Source organism: Anas acuta, chromosome 2, assembly GCF_963932015.1.
Source record: "Anas acuta chromosome 2, bAnaAcu1.1, whole genome shotgun sequence".
NCBI classification, from domain to species: Eukaryota; Metazoa; Chordata; class Aves; order Anseriformes; family Anatidae; genus Anas; species Anas acuta.
In genome coordinates, this window is record NC_088980.1 from 117493424 (window position 1) to 117512586 (window position 19163).

At 40.2% G+C, this 19163-nt stretch overlaps 1 protein-coding gene across 2 annotated transcripts in view; it reads right to left on the reverse strand.

Annotated features, from left to right (window-relative positions):
• Positions 1-17460: 17460 nt before the first annotated feature.
• The window catches only part of ATP6V1H (ATPase H+ transporting V1 subunit H), a 38931-nt gene continuing 37228 nt past the window's right edge, over positions 17461-19163 (reverse strand). For both annotated transcript variants that reach the window (XM_068671860.1, XM_068671861.1), the window contains one exon: positions 17461-17957. In XM_068671860.1, the coding sequence (XP_068527961.1) occupies positions 17897-17957 (61 nt within the window). In that variant the 3' untranslated portion in view covers positions 17461-17896. The remainder of the gene's footprint in view (positions 17958-19163) is intronic.

Consider the following 19163-nt stretch of genomic DNA (forward strand, 5'->3'; position numbering starts at 1 on the left):
GGGAATAAAATGAGACACTAAGGGAGCCATAAAACCACACTTTATGCCATACCTTCTCCAAGCAGGTGAGCCTTACAATGGATCAAACTTCACTGACAAAAATCTTCGTTTCCCAGAGAACACAAAATGACATCTCTTGCAACATATTTTTCCAAGGTCTACTTCTGCCAGGAGCCCTTAGTTAAATAACACCCCAAATCATTCATAGTACACTCATCTTCCCACACCTACTTCTCCAAAGAAGGGGCTCAAAATATCATCCACAGAGCTATTCAGTGCTTTAGTAGTGAGTTACAAATATTTATTGATTTAGCTTTCCAAGAGGCTCAAGTGTTCAGCCTGTTATCTAGCTTGAAGGTATATATCCCCTTCTTAAGCCTTGCCAGAGAAGTAGAGGATTTCTGCCAAGCTAGTTTATTGTCCTTCTCTTTCCCCCATGGCTATCAATACCACAGAGTCCTGTATGTCTGCCTTCTGCTCAGGAATTGATTTTAGCCTCTAGTCTGCCACAAACATGGTGAGATTGGCTGGTGCCTTTCTGATGGAGATGCTTTTCCTCCGGGTTAATGCTAAGGAAGAAGTGCCCTGTTCACCCTAATCCAACTAAATTTATATAACCAGTATTCTTCCTGCAAACTGCATACTTACTGTTTAAAGTGCCAGAAGCAAGCATTATATAGGGAAGTACAATCCAGCGATGCCACCAGATCATTTCCCATACTATTCACTTACAAGTTTCTGCTGAATTCCTCCTGTGTTTGGTGCCAGAAGGCCCAGTAAGAAGAGACCATGAGAGCAAGCTTCACAAACACCTGCGCTACATGGCAAAAGCCAGACCTGAAGAGATCTCAATGGCACTTTTTCTTTCCCTGTGTAACAACAGGTCCAAGAAGAACAGATGGAACAGAAACAGGAAAACCTCCTTTGAAATGATTACAAACTCCCCAATATGATTTCAACATGCTTACAGTCCAATGCACCCCAGCAGACACTACACAGTGCACACATATAAAGCTATTATCAGTCAGATGGTTTACAACCCCTCAAGTTTTGCCCATATACATTTAACATAATGCTCATCGTCTGTGCCATAGGATTAGGGTTTTTAAATGATTCCAAAGAGCCCATAATTAAATCAGTCCAAGAAATTGCTATCGTTTTAGGTTTCATTCATCATACACGTGATTTTGGTGCTGTTATCCACAAAAAGACCCTGAAGATGCTTTGCTTGCTATTTAAGTAAAAGAACTGTGATCTGATCGTTACTGTATTTATTTCACCTTGCAGAGGTTTAACAACCACTGATGATGGATTATTGAACAGAGAAAGATAAAATCTCTTTAAATCTCCGTATTTTTTTAAATGTCAGTTTTATTAATATGCCTTTTCATCTTTTAAACAATTGGCAGCTGCTCGATCACAAACACACCTTTCATCATTTAAAAAGCCCACAAGTGCTTTTGTGCTGCCTCTTTCCTACCACAGAGATGAAGAGCAGCCCAGCAGGCATTTGTTAAACCTCTCCTTTGAAGTACGGTTGTTCTGATGTCAGGGACGTTTCTTCTAGCCTGACCTTATGAAAGAGATGATTCACTTTTCACTCTCTCTATTGCATGTAATTTAGAGTCCATGTAAAGCAAGGAAATAAGAAATTATGCTTTTGTAAACTTTGAAAAACACAGGGTTGGATTGTTGTCCCGCCTGTGACACCAGCTCCCCGCAGCTGCTCCTTGATCACAGCCCTCTGGGATGCTGGAGCTCAGTCTCCGAGCAGAGAAAAGCCAATGACTGCAGCTGCTCAGAGGGGATCTTACTTTATCGAAGCAGAGGCACTGAACCAGAGCCACAGGAAGGCACGGGCAGCACAAAGCCAACTCGTACACTGGCCCCAGGAATTTACTTTGCTTTAAATGAGAGAAAATTCCCATGCACATTGTGTGTCTGAGGGCAGATGGGCACACACAGTGGTGCCAGGTGAACCTCCTGAAGAAGCCCCACCACCTCCTGTTCCCCTTTGGTGAGCTGTTACTCAAGCAGGTAGGGATGTACTTGGCAAACACTGTCACCACACCTTCAGTGCCAGTTCACAGTCAGCGAGGCTTTATCTGAGGCTCACCCTTGGTCATGGCTCAAGGTGTAAAGCACCAACACACAACCAGCCACTGTTTTCTGCTTACACCATATCCAGAGCTTCTCCTAGGCATTTCTGCCACAAAACCACAAATTGGTTACAGATTCTTAAAGTATTTTGCCTCTACTCTTAATATTATTTTTATTTTTTATTTTTATTTTTTGCTATGCCCTCATTATTACAGCCTTTATTACAACGTCTCCTTTAACTAGTTTTATATCAACAAAATAGTTCTGTTCAATCTACTTCAGCCTCCATGGTTTTTGCTTAACTGTACGTATGAAGAACACGTGCCTTTTTTTTTTTTTTACATAACAGTCCATAGCTAGTGAGTGCAAAATATATCCTCTCAAGTGTTAGGAGTGGAAAAATTATATTGAGGGAACATTAGAGAGCTATGCTTTGGGGAACTGTAGCTTGAAGGTGTGTTTGAAGACAGAAATTAAAATATAGCAAAGGAGTTGTAACCTGTGTTATTGCTTTATATAAGATTTAACTCACATTGGCAAAGTATTGCACAAAGAGTGTAGAAAAATATTTTGCACAATAGTGTTTATGCAGATAACACAGTCCTTTCCATGCAGTTGAAGCTCATGGCAGTGTTCATATGCTAACCTACTTCATTCTAAATTCAGACTGCAAATCATTTATCAAAGTTTGTATGGATTATCTTTAATTTTTCCATTAAACATTTTTTTTTGTTTTCTTTTCTATTTAAAAGGTAGAAGAAGAGGGGAACAGGAAAAATAGATGGAGAAATAACTTGTTTGGCTAAACCAATGCTTCAAAATTTCAGGTGGCTTATTCATCATTCTTAATTTAATCAAGATGGGGATAAAGGAACAAAGCCCTATATTTTATTCTTTCATCCCACTAAACAAAATGCTTGTGAGCTGACCAAGTAAGAGCATGTGACAGCACCCTTTTCTGTCTGTATTTGAAGATGAGTACCAAAGCAGGAGTGATTCAAATCTCTACCACCTAGTATTTCCAGAGCATCTTTGAGATCTAAATGCTTTAGGCTGTTACTAGTTTTTACTTTAACTAATTCCATAGGAAAACCAGGCTTAAAAGGAAAAAAGTTTCATGAAAGAAAATTATGAAGCCTATCGCATTGGAAGGGATTGATGTTCTTACAAATAATTGATCAGCTCTTTTCTTCTTATTTCAGCCAACCTTCACAGAAAAAGAGCCGTAAGCTTTAGGATAACTATAACAAGTGATCTAAAAATATGAATACGCATTTCAAAAGCACTGGAAACCCAACAAATAACAAATCTCTTGAAATAAATATTGCCCTGTAATACAGATCATAGGGGAAAAAAACACTTCAGTGAAGAGCTGTAGGGAGCTTGTATTTATTTTTTTTAATAAAAACCTAGGTTTAAAAAAATAATAATAATGAAAAACAGTCCCTCAGTAACTAGCAGACTTACAGTTCATTATACATGGGGGGGACATGCAAATGAAGCCATCACTAAAGATACATGCATAGGATTCAGTTCTCCTTTTGACCCGGGCTCTTGCATGCAATTACCTGCCTTGTTTCAGATAGCTGTTTCTCAGCTGGTGAAAACCACCTGCTGTTTCCATAGTTGTTAATCTTTCTGTGGGCTAACAGGAGCTCTGCTCCAACAGCTCTTGCAGAAAATCTGAGGATTTAAGATGCTGTAAGACACCCATCTTCTTGGGCAGCCAGAGCCTATTGCCTTTCCAAAGCCTAGTGCAGATATACCCCCAGAAGGATGGGATAAGCCAGGCATGGCAAAGCCTGCAGAACACTGACAAAATCTTATCAACTCGGGTGATAAAATGATACAAATTCTTGAACCAAAAATGCAACTGCGAAGCTGAGATAATATAACCTGCAGAGTCAGTGTAAGGGCCCAAGGTCTCCCCCTTGACAGAGAAGCAGCATTTGGCAGCTGTGCCCTCTTCCATCTTCCCCATTGGGTTTGCCAAGATTCCCAGCAAGACTCAGGAGTTAAGCACTCCGGTCCTTCTGTTCAGGTCTGAATCACAGTCAGCCATAGATAGCACAGGGGAGAAGTTGCTGTTTCTCAGCCTGAAAGGTGAAAATATCTTGCAGAATTGCAATAACTTATATGAAAGATTTCTACTTACGGGTTATCATCAACTTGTAACCAGAAGGGCTGCAAAGCTGATGATTCTTCCCAAATGGGCCCAGCTGACAGCTATTCACAGGGAAAAGTATGCATCAACTAAAAGTTATCAGAATAGGATTTTTTCCCTCCTGATACTGAGATCCCCTCCCAAATCCGCATTTGTCACTGTCCATAAGTTCTGGCAATTCTGTTTATGCTATAGTGTATGTACCTAAAAGAGGTTGTGTAACAAATTACTGTCTTGAATGTAATCACATTTCTTTTGTCTGCTTCCCAGAACAAGAAAACAATATTGCATATACACAAGATATAATTATAAGTCAAAATGCTCAGCATTTAAACCACCAAGGCTCTGCAGCTAGTACAGCACATATGGGATGATGGGCCCTATTTCAGGCAAACAAGCAAGATGCTGTTAGAGTGCAGAGCGAAAAGGGCAACAGCCCCCATTGGGGTTGGGAGAAACTACTGTAATATAAATAATTTGCAAAAGGAGATCTCATTTAACATCCAAACTCAGAAGAGAAATAAAGATAGGCCATTGTGTTTAGGGCTGACATTTCAGATACCATTTAGGTCAAGAGAAGTTTCCTGATCCTCTCCATTTATGGCTGCTCCCCAAGAGTCAAATGCTTCACCCCATCCCCTCCAGTTCTTCTCCTAATTATAAAGCTGTTTTAGTCCAGTCAAGATATATAAGTGATAGATTGTGACTTACGTAATTAGACTTACGTAATTACAGCAGCTCATCAAGCTCAAATTTAACATCAGTTAATTACATAACTGCTACTAACAATAACACAGAAAGTAGCAAAACATAGTTCTGAATAGAAAGTTAAGTCAAATTAAAGAATAAAAAAAGCACTGATGGAATCACAGCCTGCACATAGGCATTTCTATGTACAAACTTCATCTCAAATCCAATAACTTCCGTAGCAATCCACTCAATACCACTTCTATCCAAGTGAATGAAATTTTACAGCAGAAACAATAAAGAACCACATTAAAAATCAAGACAATATTATATTAGCTCTTCTGTGTGCACAGGAGATATCTCCTATCCAGGTGTTAAGTGGATTAACTTCTATTGCCCTGTAAGACAAAATCAGGTTTGCCTGGCTGGATTTAATTTCTGTTCTACTTATTACACTTCAGAGTTCCCATTAACTCCAAAGCATTTAAGCTATTTAGGAACTTAGGTCAAAACAGAAAAATCAGCAAGCCTCAAAACAGTGGTTAGACTAATCACGTTGTGAATGCTACTGTTCAAATACCTCATCTGCCTAATTTCAGTTTGAAACCAGTTCTCTCTCTCCAGAAGGAAGCTGGGAGCACCAGCCTGGACTTCCTTAGACACTTCTCCATTTGCTTTGCTGCAACAGCTTCATTTCATATAGCTGAGATAGGTACAAATCTCTGCCTTCTGTGCCCAAAGCAGGTGCTCAGACTCCTCTGTCCCAGGATTTCATGCTCTGTATAAAGTAAAGAGTAATGCATCAGTACACGTCCACTTTCCAGCATCAGCTCCACTGTCCCCTTGGAGCTGGACATGGGCTAGAGGCTTCCAAAGATGGTGACTACAGTTTCAGACTGGGAACACCAGGTCATTCTCTTGGGGAGTCTCATGTTAGCATCATTAGTTCAACAGTTACTAATTATCTGCTTTTAAGGTAAACCTACTGGAGAATTGGTATGATACTCAGAGTAATTACCAATACCATAATACTTAAGCAATTTTGTTAAGATAAAATCACCAACAACTTGTGATCCGAACATGTTTTTCTAAAAAGACAATTTTATGCAACATTAACAATCAGCCCATTAAACTTTGGAAATATTTCAGTGCAGTTCAGCTCAGGAAAAGGACTGCAAAACCTCTTAATCAGATCTTGCTATGCAACCACATGCATGCAATAAAAATCCTGCATTTCAGGACAACACATTAACATACTGTTAAGTCTTGTGAACACAAGCAGGAGTTAACCTCTTCTTAGCTCCAAAACTAGGAGAAGAGTTCTTCATCTGCTCTGCTAGCAAAATTAGCAACACAAAAAAATAAATCCTACCCTTACATTCAATAACCTTGCAAAGCCTGACAAGTTTTTGTAGGATTATACTAGTCACTTTCATTAAGAGCACGGGTGGTTCTCATTGCAGTAGCAAGTCAAGAACTGAGTTACAGAAGCCTGGGTTTTGTCCTATCAGCCCATGTAGACTGAGCAGAATGGACAACTGAATTGGGGGAGGATGGACAGACAGGACCCAAAATACTGTTGCACAGCACTAATATTTACATGAAAAGGGTCAGCACTGACATCAAGGACCGATAATAAGTAAGGTAGCACCCAAATTATCTCAAATTTAAGGCTTATTTAATGCTACATATCTTCATTTTCCCTTTATTTCTTCAATTTCATATACATCAAATAAATTAAGAGACCACTGTGAAGACAATGATGAAACAAGCATAGCTGTGTGATGTTAACAGAATATAGTAGCAGTTACATCAGAAAAACAGAAACTATTCAAAGGAAAACAGCTTCCCGGGGAAAAAGCAACTCAGAGACAACGGAATTGACTTTTCTCTTCAAGAAGAAAACATTAGCATAGAAATGGAGTATTGCATTTCTAAATTATTCCTATGTCACTTAGGTAAGAAAGAAGTGAAGACTGACATATTTGGCCACATAATTCTTTGGATGCAAGAGAAAAACAAATTCAGGTAACAAAATCAGGGAAGAGTATCGTCATACTGCAGGGTGGTTCATTCTGTGTGGAAAAACAAATCCAAACAGCAGACTCAGTCACAAGATAACTGTGAAGTATCGCATTTACAAGAGCTGTTTTGCTCCTCTACAGAACAATAACAACAAAAATAAATAAATAAAATAAAAGCCACATGTATAAACATCTTAATTAAAGCTTCTTATTTTTTTAATTTAGATACAATACCAGTCTTCCCCAGAAAGCCACAAATCTGACCCAATGACAACAAATAGCATATCAGTTCAGTAATTAAATCTCTAGTTATCCACCAGCTCATTAGTTATGTGCGTGTTACTCAAGCACAAGATTTTTGTTTGTGTGAGAAGGTATTAATGCCATTACAGATAACACCCGTGCAGCCTATGTTTTACAAATGAGTTCCCTCTAACACAGATTGAAGTTCACATCAGAACTTCCTAGCACCTCTAATAGATCTGGTCTGCGGTGCACTTAATTGTGTGGGGTTTTGTTTGCTTTGCATTCTGACTCAAGGAAGAAAACAGACTGTGGTAAAATTAAGTCCCATTAGAGACAGAGGTTACCAGTGTTTCTCCCTAAACAGCTGTGGTTTCTCCCTAAATGACCTAGGGAGGTGCCTGGGGGAAGTTACTGCCATAGGAATGTAAGTAGCTGTAGGAAAATATTTGCAAGAGTAAATGACAATATCCTTGCCATAGCTTCAATGAACCTGGAAGACAGGTTTAGGGCCAGAGGAGTGGGTTTCTGGTCCAATCTTCCAGCAGGAAGAATAAGAGCAAGAAACAGCTGATACTAGGAGAAAGACACTTAATGCTGCAGCCTCTGAGAGCTGGCGACCAGAACCAAGTCAGGCATTTGCTGATCTTTCCTGAACCTTTCCTCCAGTCACGAGACAACTCTGTTTCCACAAATTCGAAGTTTCAAGCCTTTCATGGAAACTGGTTAAGCCCCCAGAAAAATACAGGGGGAAAACTGTTTTCTTTCTTTTCCCTGTTGTAACATCTTTGTGGGCACAAATGGGCAGTAGTCTGACTCCTGCAGCTCAGGAGAGCTTGCTGCAAGGATCTGCCCTTGGAAACCAGATCATGGAATCAGCCTTTAAAAGGGATGAAATCTCAAGTAATTCTTATGGTGTGAGCAACCTAGAGGTACAGCACAGCAGCACCAGTCCCTCACGGGGCCCCTGTGCATGTTGGCCTAATGCTCTGGTGAGCCTGGGGTTACCAGGCCGTGCCACACACTGCTCCTGGCACCTCTTCCAAAAGCTGGGCCCTTCCCATCAAAGCCTTGCTGTTCTGTATAAAACAGGGTCTCACGATGCTGCAGCCCAGAAGGGGGCTGCGCAACCGGTTAACTGGGGAACCTGCTCTCTCCACATGGCATAGCAACTATTTTCGTAACAAATTACATCAGAACACAAATTGGTTTTGGCCTCTTTGGCTTTTTATAAACCCTGTGCTGCTATTTAATCACCACTGTTGCATTTCCAAGCACTGGTTTAATTGTCTTGCTAGACAAGAGCTCCTGATAATACTGTAACCTTTATTTTTCCCTCCTTCACTGCAAAGTTGTGCTGAAAAAAGCACCATCTGCCTCCTACTCTGATCACTCCCTTACTACTTACCAGACGCTCATTTCCATTTTCCACCTCAAAGATGTTGGGAAAATGGCATGTGTTTTTGAAAAAAAAGTAATGTTTACAGCAAGCAAATTCCCAGACATTTAGAGAGGCTCTATGGTGACCCATCTGTAAAAGCCTAAAGCTTTCTATGGCAGTTACTGCATCCAAAATGCCGTAGCAAGGAGGTACCTCAAGTGAAGAGATGAGTTGCTACAGTCTGACAGCAGTTTCCAAAGGCTCAGAATGGTCAGCAAAAACATTTAGTGTTTGACATTTGGTCACCAGTGAGGAACCCCTTTAAATGTAAACCAGAAGTTGTTATACGTAATATTTTATGTATACAAGGAATCAGCTTAATTAAAGATCAATACCAGGAATTCAGCCAGCACAGTGGGGCCCAGGAAGGATATTTTTACTAACACATCCCAACCAGCCCATGCTGCCCCACATACAGGTAGATGATGCCCTCTCTGACCTGACACATGCTTCAGCCTACAGGTAGAAAGCCAGGACACTATTATCAAGTCCTGAGCAAGTCTCAGAAGTATCACTTCATGATGTATGGCTCTATTTCACTCCTGCCCCAGGCGCTTCAGATTGGAAATAGCTTGCCTGCCACTCCATAAAATGAGAAGTTTTATCTGCAATTTCTAACAGCTTCATATAATAGGAAAAATATAATCGAGATAAAAACAGCTCTAAAGGAAGAACAAACAACAATCACCCCTGGAAAAGCTGCATGGAGCTCCTTAGCCATAACTACAGCAGGAGGAAACATCACCTCTCCTGGCTTGCCTGCTGTTTATGCCTCAGGATGGGGAGCAGGTTTTCCTGCGGTCATACTGGAAGAAAGAAAAATGAAGCTGTACATCCAAGTACAGATAGAAGCAAATTGACAGCAATGAGGTATATTCAGAACAGGCTATGCAACCCCCTCTGCTTCTTCGCCAGCCTCCCAGAAAGCCCAAAGGTTAAGTGAAAATAGCAAGCAATTCTTCACCATTTTGGGAGTCTGCATTTGTATCAAGACACAGCATGGAACTGTGATAAGGTGCATTTAGGAGAACAGCAAAACTACTTATACACAGATGCTATAGTAGTGCCTCAGCATATATTCTCAAGGGATTTGGTTTGTTGTGTTTTTCCAAAGGTAAGCAAGATGCAATTTTGCCCATAGAAAGAAAAAAGCCATTGATATAAATTCTTTTTGCTTCTGTGAGACAGATCTAGAAGCCTCCCCATGTTTGGTAAAAGCCCCACTGCTGACCAGAGCCGAGCCAATAAGCAATGTTGTTTTGTGCCTCGGTGAGAGCAGATTTAAGACAGGGAGAAAAAAAAAACACTGTGCCACACAGCAGCTGGGAAAGTCAGAGGAGTGAGGAACAGCCTTGCAGGTGCCAAGGTCAGTGCAGAAGGAGGGGGAGAGGTGCTCCAGGCGCCGGAGCAGAAGTCCCCTGCGGCCTGTGGTGAGGACCATGGTGAAGCAGGATGTCCCCCTGCAGCCCATGGAGTACCACGGTGGAGCAGGTGGCCCTGCACTGATGGAGGCTGCCGCCTGTGGAAGACCCCTGCCGGAGCAGATTCTGGGCCGGACCTGTAGCCCGTGGAGAAGAGACCACACAGGAGCAGGTGACCTGGCAGGAGCTGCTGCCTGTGGGGGAGCCAGGTTGGAGCAGTTTGCTCCTGAGGGATGGACCCTGTGGTATGGAGCCATATTTGAAGCAGTTCTTCAAGACCTGCTGCCTGTAGGAAGCCTACACCAGATCAGTTCACCAAGGACTGCATCCCGTGGGTGGGACCCCACAGCACAGGGGACAAGAGTGACCGAGAAGGAGCGGCAGAGAAGAAGCGCTGTAGACTGACCATAACCCCTATTCCCCCGCAACGCTCAGGGGGAGGAGGTGGAAGAGGATGGATGAGGGGGAAGGTGCTTTTGGTTTCTTTCCTTTGTTTCTCACTTCTCTAGCTTGTTAGTAATAGTAAGATTTATTGCTTATCTCCTTACCCTGAGTCTGTTTTGCCTGTCACGATAATTACTGCACAATCTCCCTGTCCTTATCTCAACCCTTGAGCCCTTTTCCATTGTATTTTCTCCCCTTTCCTCTTTGTGGAGATGGAGTGAGAGAGTGGTTGTGGTAGAGCTTGGCCACCCACCTGAGTAAAACCACCACAAACGCATACTTCAGAATCATTTTCTGACATCTATTTCTCAAGCCATCTTGAAGCAGGAAGCAAAGAGAAATATATTTAAAAAAATCATTTCAAGTATCCTGTTTATTGTTTCTGATGATTTAGAACTACTCCATAGTACAAGCTGGCTTTTTTTTTTTTTTTAACTCAGGTCATAATTTGTTATATCTGAATACAACACTTAAATAGAAGAGTTAAAATTTAAATTACACCCTCTTGACACTGCAGCCTCACAGCCAGCAAGAGACGTGTTCCCATTGCTGTAGAAAAAGCATCTCCATCTTTTCAAAACGTACATTTAGAAACCCAACCAGCTTTACTAGGTTCTATCAAGTAAACTGCCAATTTAAAACACTTTTTGTTTTCTTGTTAGGTTAACAGAGGTTTTAAACAGAAAAAGTGCCTCATCCAAGGTGATGATTGAGCAGTCCTCACTCCTCAGAAACAAAGGGAGAGAGAATACTGATGGCAACTGATGAAGCACTGAAGATAGACCCAGTAAAGAGGACCATAGATAGAAGTTCTACTTAATAATCTCAAACACTCAATGAAGGTGGTGGGGTGTTTTATTTTTTTGTTTTGTTTTGTTTTTGCATAAAGCATTGGGCAGCTGGAAACTGAAGATGCATCTAGAAATGGAGTTCATATACAATTTTAAGGAGACAGTTACTGAGCATCTGCAGTTTAAATAAAAATAGCTGAGGAAAAAATGGTCTTTAATTACATGACCAAAAAGGCATCAAATAAAGGAGAAAATAACAGTCCTGTAACACTTCAGAACATGGAAGAAAGGAGCAGAAAGAAAAGGTAGAATGGCTAATAGCAATAAGAGACCCCAAGAAAGAGGATTATGTAAGCAAAAGGCAAGCCAGAGAAGACCAGAGGTTTGTCCCAGTACAAGAGACGCAGCTATACATGACTAAGGACTTTCTCATGCAATGAACCAGGTGATAGAAAATTCAGATTGTGTTGAGAGCAGGAACACAGGATGGAAAACAGAGGATGAAAAGGATTCTCAATGGTTTAATGGAATAATCCACTATTTATCCTCTACACTGAGTTGCACCAAAAGTCTCATAAAAAATGGCAGCCATACATGTTTAGGAAACAATAAAAAGGAAGATTCCAGCAAACTTCAGAGTTCCTTTCATCTCCAGAAATGGCACATAGACATAGCAGGACTAACAAGTTGTAACAAAGAAGTTAAACCACTTGGTCCCTACAAGGTGAACAAAGCCTTGCCCCAGCTCAGCTTTGACCCAAGCTACTTGGTATCTACTTGGACTAATAAATTCAAGGTAGGGAAAAGGAAGCTTCCATAAAAACAGAATCTAAGGATCTTCTAATGTATTCTTTAGTGGGAGTGCATCCCATTCCAGGTTTCTTAGAAGAAAGCTATTACAATACATATTAAATTAAGGATGATAACACTCGGCAAATTTAATGCCCATAAGTGTGAAAATGGGGAATTGATCTTGACATAAACAGGCTCTTAACATGATCCTGAGTCTTTCTTTTAGAAACAGTATCTTATGGAATTTGAGCTGGAATGTGTAAGGAAAAATAAATAAGATCCAAGACAGAGGATCCAAAAATAGTTCTGTCTTACCAGTAAGAAATATTTTTTTCTAAAACATTTCAATTTTTCTAGGTCTCATCCATCATCTGCTTGACACAATATCAAGATGTAATTAAATTGGGAAATACCGCCAATTCTAAAAAGAATTAGGATATAATACAGAAAAAAAGGGATGGCACTATGAACTGGAATACTAACAGACTCCACAATACTACAAGATGTAGAATTTTATGCACTTCATAATAACAATCTTCTCTATAAAAGGAATTCACCTATTTAAGACATCTAAGATGTATTTCAGTATCTTAATTATTAACTGATTATGATTATGCAAAGCTTTGTGATCACACATCCTACTGCTCCTCAGACTTCCTTACATAGCCTTACTCAGAACAACTATGATCTTTTTTGTAGATTTAAAATATTGAAGAAACCTTTAGAAATGTAAATTACCAAATGTGTTAATCTGTTCCGTAATTTTTCCACCAAGTGTTAAAACAACAGTTTAAAAAAAAGTGGTCTCATACCTATGCATCTGGATAGGACAGAAGCAGCTCAATTCAACTGCACTTGCTGGGGAAGCCAAATACAAAGTGATTCTTTCAGATTAATACTCCCCAAGAAAACCAAGAAAAAAAAAGTTGCAACACTGAAAAGGCTTAAAAGAAAAAAAAAAAAAAACATTTCTTAGAACTATTCTTCTACATGGTATTTATGTCAATTTTTTTTCACCTTTTTAATGACTAATGTTCTTTGCTCTACATTTGTACACATCTACAATCCAACTATTAGCTGTGATCCCCACAGTGGCAGGCTCATTATCTGAAGCTGTATTTTAGCCAACTGAACATGATAGAATAGGCTTGTTTTGCACCACTTTCTTTTCATTTAAATTATCTAAAGAACAATGACCTTCAAGTCTGCAACTTGATTACATTCTCCTACCACAAAAGGATCTGACACCATGGTAGTTCTGGAATTTCTGAATCAATAGGTTATAACTGTCGTTGCCACAATCAGCTACCTGTTGTTTTTTGTTGTTTTTTTTTTTGCCCATTTTATGGCTGAGCCAGATGCATGTGGCCTTATTAAAGTAGCTTATGACTGCATTCAAAAAGATATTTAATTTTTAAGCTTTGTCTCTACATAGAATCCAGACAAGGCATACTAAGAGCCTTGAAAAAAAAATCATATCATGAATATGCACAGAAAGACACCAAGATGACTCATGAAAATGTAATTGTTCTTTGCTGCAGATTTAGTTTTCTTACAGACACAAGTTGTGCACTTCTGGGAAAATCTGTGATATTATCAGACTGAAAAAGAAAAAATATGTTCCTACTGCCAACATTTATATAAAGAGCTTTTAAAAAAGGAGTTGTTTCCTCCAATAAAAAGTAGGTTCTTAAGGCACAGAAATTTTCTTGGGTAAAACCAAACAGAAACAGAAAGAAGACACAGCATAACAGTTAGACATTATTCCTTTTCTGTTATTATGCTCCTTACTGTGGAGTAACCTAGCTTTAAAGTAGCAGTAAGGCCCAGGGGCAGGTCATGAAAAATATTCTTAAATACATTAACTGTTTTTTAGCACATTTTTCATGTTTAGCTGCTCCTTCAGCAGAAATTAAAGCTTTTGGATAGAGATGAGTCAAGAGAACAACTTCAGACCCTTTGTAATTTACTGGGCTAAAACTTGCATGGAAAATTCACTGAAAAAAGAATATTTTCCCAGCAGGTCCGAGTAGTACAAACTGAAAAACTTAATTTGTTCATGCACAAAGATATTTTTACCATTCTGATAAGCTATTAAAGAGGTTCAGTGCAGCAGGGTCCATCTAGGGCCCAGGCAGTCTACCTCCTGCTCAGCCCTTGTTTGGTTCAGTGTGGGAAAGCAGCGCACACTGGCCACGACCAAGACCTGGTTTCTTCTTCATCCAACTGCAGGCTTGTAGGAACCGTAAAAATGTACTAAGCATATCATAAAAGCATTTTCTTAGCTTACTTCCAGAAGGCAGTACTGTTCTTCCTCATGCTTCCTTTCTATCTCTTCTGCTTTGATTTATGACAGGTTTAAATTCCTTTTATGATTGCTGTGTACTGCAAATTCACTCATTTATTTCCACTTAAGATTTCAGACCCGGAGACCAAAAGTTTAGAGAAAGTCATTTAAGCAAATGTATCATGAAAAGCAAAAGAAACCGCAAATGAAGAATATTTAAAGTCTGCTTATAAAGATTTCAGAGATACAGTTACTTTCATTATAGGAAAATTAAACTCCTGGAATCAAAGTGAGAGTGCAAACAAATTTAGGAAAAAAGAGTATTCATAAACAGATGTATTACCCTAATTCAGAGGAAGGTAATTTTAACTCTTTGCTTTAAGAGCAAGGTAGTCACCTGGTCTGTGACAGATGACTTCCAGTAATCTCTAAACCTTCGAGTCACCAGAGCAATAGAAGGAAGCTGCTGGCACACATTTCTCTTCCCAACACCAAGCTCTACCCATGCTGTCATCACAGGGCCCTGAAGTGTTCAATCTGCCACCATGGCATCTGCCCATATTCCACATGCCAGGTTTTGGGAGAATGTGACTGAGCAACCTAAGAGAGCAAACAGGTGAGCAGTAAAAATAGTGCTCAGTATTAAGAGCTACAGCTAATCAGAACTTTTCAGACTATAAACTGACATAGCAGAAAGTTTTATGAATTAGTTGAGATTCAGTGAATGTTTTTGGTCAAGTCCCCCCAATTTCCACATTTAAAAGCTACAGAACAGCTCCACCACAACCGCTCTCTCACTCCCACTCCTCAAATGGAAAGGGGGAGAAAATACAATGGCTAAAGGGAAAGGGGGAGAAAATACAATGGAAAGGGCTCAAGGGTTGAGATTAGGACAGGGAGGTAACTCAGCAATTATCATCACAGGCAAAATGACTTACCATAGGGAGATTAATGTAGTTTATTGCCTATCATTAGCAGACAAGAGCAGTGAGGAAACTAAAAGCAAAGTAAAGCCCTCCGGGGTGGGCTCCTCTCCACGGGCTGCAGCTCCGGCCTGGGGTCTGCTCCTGTGGGGGCTCTCCATAGGCCGCAGCCCCCTCCAGGCCACATCCACCTGCTCCACCAGGGGCTCCTCCATGGGGGGGGCTGCAGCGTGGAGATCTGCTCCATGTGGGACCCACGGGCTGCAGGGGGACAGCCTGCTCCACCAGGCCTCTCCACAGGCCACAGGGGAACTGCTGCTGCCTGCCTGGAGCACCTCCTGCCCTCCTGCTGCACTCACCTGCGGGGCTGCAGCAGAGCTGCTTCTCGCTCCTCTCTCTCCCAGCTGTTGTTGCACAGCAGTCTTCCCCCCCCCATCCTTAAACCTGCTCTCCCCAAGGCCCAACCAGCATCTCTCCCTGGCTCAGCTCTGGCTAGCAGCAGGTAACTTTTGGAGCCAGCTCTGATCTGACATGGGGCAGCTGCTGGGCTCTGCTCAAAGGTCACTTCTCCAGGCCTCTACTACCAAACCCTTGCTGTGTATACTCAGTACAACAGTAGACAAGCATAGTATTTAGATGTTTGTGAACAACCCCACTGAAACCGAAGTTTCCTACCAAACAGTTCTTCTGTACTCTTTAGACAAGAAAACACCAAAGACTTCTGGTTTTGCAGACCTGGATATACCTCCCCCTTAGTGCTCCATCACCCTGGGCCCAACATTACAGCTGTAAGCATAGGACCAACCTTTTACAGCATCTTCAAAGTTAGTCTTCAGCCATACTTACACCAACAAGCAGGGTGACCCAAGAGTCTGATTTGTAAAGCAGTACCAATTGCCTTAAGCCAGTCTTCACTCCGCATGCATTTCAAAGGGCTTTATTTCAAACAAATTCTTACCTGGTGCCGTGGACTGAACTCTTGTCAAGTAACCAAGGTACGTGATGTGCATCCTGCAGCTGAATCAAAGAATTTGTGTACCAACAGTAATGTGTGGTGCAAATCCAAGCATGAAATCAGGGAGGACTGATTTACTTCAAGACCATGCAACTGACCCAAGACACAAATGGCTGTGTCTGTATGCATGCATCCTTACGCTGCCAACAGCTTCCCAGGTCACCAGCATCTCTCATCACTGTGGGAACATTCACCATCAAGGTAAGATCCACCTAGATAACCCTCACTCTTACTCAAATCAATTCATATCCATTCAAGCCTTGTTATCCTATTCTTATGATAACCACAATATCAATGCCTACTTCATACATGCATAAGTAAGCAGTCATGAATTTACATAATCTAATTTTAATCCATGAAATCACAAATTGTCATCCATAAACCCACTCTCTCTCCTTTGCAACAGTGGTCAAACTTTAGTTGCGTACAATGAAAACCCAAAAAGCCAAAGAAGTTTCCCCAGTTTGTTTTTTGCTTGACAAAATATCCTAAGCTTTCTCGGAGACTTGCACCACACATGAAATTAGTCACATTCTCTCATCACTTTCCCTTCTAAAAAGTGAAGCACAAGAATATGCTTGGTGTTGCAAGCGCCTGTAGCCATGCTCACGTGTGTGCAACAAAGCTTTTCATATGCCAAATCCTATATAATACTTAATCCATTGATGCTTACAGGTGATATCAGGTGCTATAAAATACAGAAAAACGTGATAGCCAAGTAACTTGAGTTAATGTAATAAGAATACAATGGATTTTAGAATGACACCAAAACCACGGCATTTACAAGTATCTTTAATAATCAACAGAAACACTCTATTAAGTTCTGAGTTCATGTATTACTGCACTTGTTATTAAAATGAAAAATCATTTGATCTTTGATCTGCAATTTTAACACTGCTATTATTCAACTCCACTAATAACCTTAAGTATCACTTCTCATTAGAGGAGTCTTCTCCCTGCCCTCCCACCTTGCCCCCTTCTTGTGTACCAGTTTTAAAATAGACTCGAAAGAGAGAAGTCTTCCACCCAAAACTGCCCCCATACATTTCTTTTATTTACAGTATTAACATTGTTTTGAGAGTTGGTATGTATTCCAGTACTGATAGTCAACAGTTCTCAGGCACTGCCTACAGAACACCAAGTCAAAGCTTTATTAATTTCTCTGGGGATACACAAGTGGATTTCTCTTTGCTTTTCCTGTTAAGTGACAAGACTGATAACCCACTAAGAAAACAAAACCTTTTTTCTAGGTTGTGACATGGAATGAAAATCCTTTAGTAGCATTCTTTATTATTAGAATAAATACATAAAACAAATGCAATATATTAGCCACATTTTTTTCAGGTACATTCAGAATATAACAGGAAGAGATAATAGGCATATTTGTCAGAACTAGCTGAACAAATTTTTACTAAGCCAAAAAACACTGGAGGAAAGTTGGAAAGCTTATGCACTAGTAGCAGGCAAAGACAATGAGATTTGTTTCCTTGGACAATTAATTTAACAATTAAAAGACGAACATATTTTAGTTAGAAGGAGGAAGTCAATGCACTGATGGAAGTGTTTAGCTCCGTGCAGTGGCCGTTTGAGGTTGTTCTGACTGCAACTGCTTTCCAAGGTATTCCCTGAAATACAAAAGAAAAACAGACTGAGAAACATTCTGGAGAACGGGGAGGTGGATGGTGGTGGGAATTAGAAAGAGAAAGAGGGAAAAGATTTTTACATTTAGAGCTGTTCCTTCAAATAGAGTCTACTATCATTTGACAGTCACTGGAGCTCCTATGACAGTACCCAAGCTTTAGGTATCCAACATCTAATCTTATGAATTGAACATCAGCAAAACTCTCTGGAAAAACAAAGAGCCCTCCTGTAACATTCACGAGTCCTGCTAACTTGTACAGAACACCCATGAAGTCCACAGAATTTTCTTCCTGAATATACTTTTTAAATAATTTGCCACAGTCTCTAATGTGTATCTCCTTCATGTGTTCACACAGACGTTTTACAAGTAATACTTTGTCAGTTTAACCCATAAATTGTCATTTTAACCCATACGCTAGCAAAGTCTTCCTACAGCCGAAGAGGCACTTAGGAAATTTAATTTCACGTTGGAAGAAATAAAAGGTATTAAAAGTCAACACTGCTGTATATGAACGGGTCCTTTGAATTTTTTTCCTACTTGTTCTGAAGTCTATCTACGCAGTTATTTTGTATCTGTCCTCTCAACAATCAAACAAACACCAAAGTTTCTTAGCATTTGCCTTAGCAACAATATCAAAATTCTAAGGAAAACTGCACAATTCTGAGTCTTCTCATCTTTTGCTGTCTCCAATAAAAGCAGCTTAACGCTTCACAGAAGCACAAGGAAGTTAGAAGAGGTCTTTAACAGTAGGTGGGTTGAAATTCATTTTCTATAATAAGCATTAGTAATTGCACTGCTATACCAGTTGAAAGAGAGGTCTCAAAATCTGTGGAATCTAGGCGTTTTTCCATTTGCCAATCACACACTTTGAACCACAGTTTTCCTCACTACACAGCTGTTTCAACCTATACAAGTTAAGCATTAGAAGCAAAGGAATGATGTTCAGAATTGCGTTTAGAAAATAATTAACTCAGGAGTATGCACTTCTGCTTTAAAAAAAATCCTTCTCCAAAAGAAAAAAAAAAATCAGTTCTTATTGCCCATTACAAAAAATTGCTTTTCAGTTTAGTGTCTTGTTGATCTGCAGTTCCCTATGCATAACAATTTCTATTGCAGAATAAAGTTTAGCACCACACCTGTATCACCCAAGAGCATTTCTGTTTTAAAGCTAAAAACAGCTAGAAAAGCA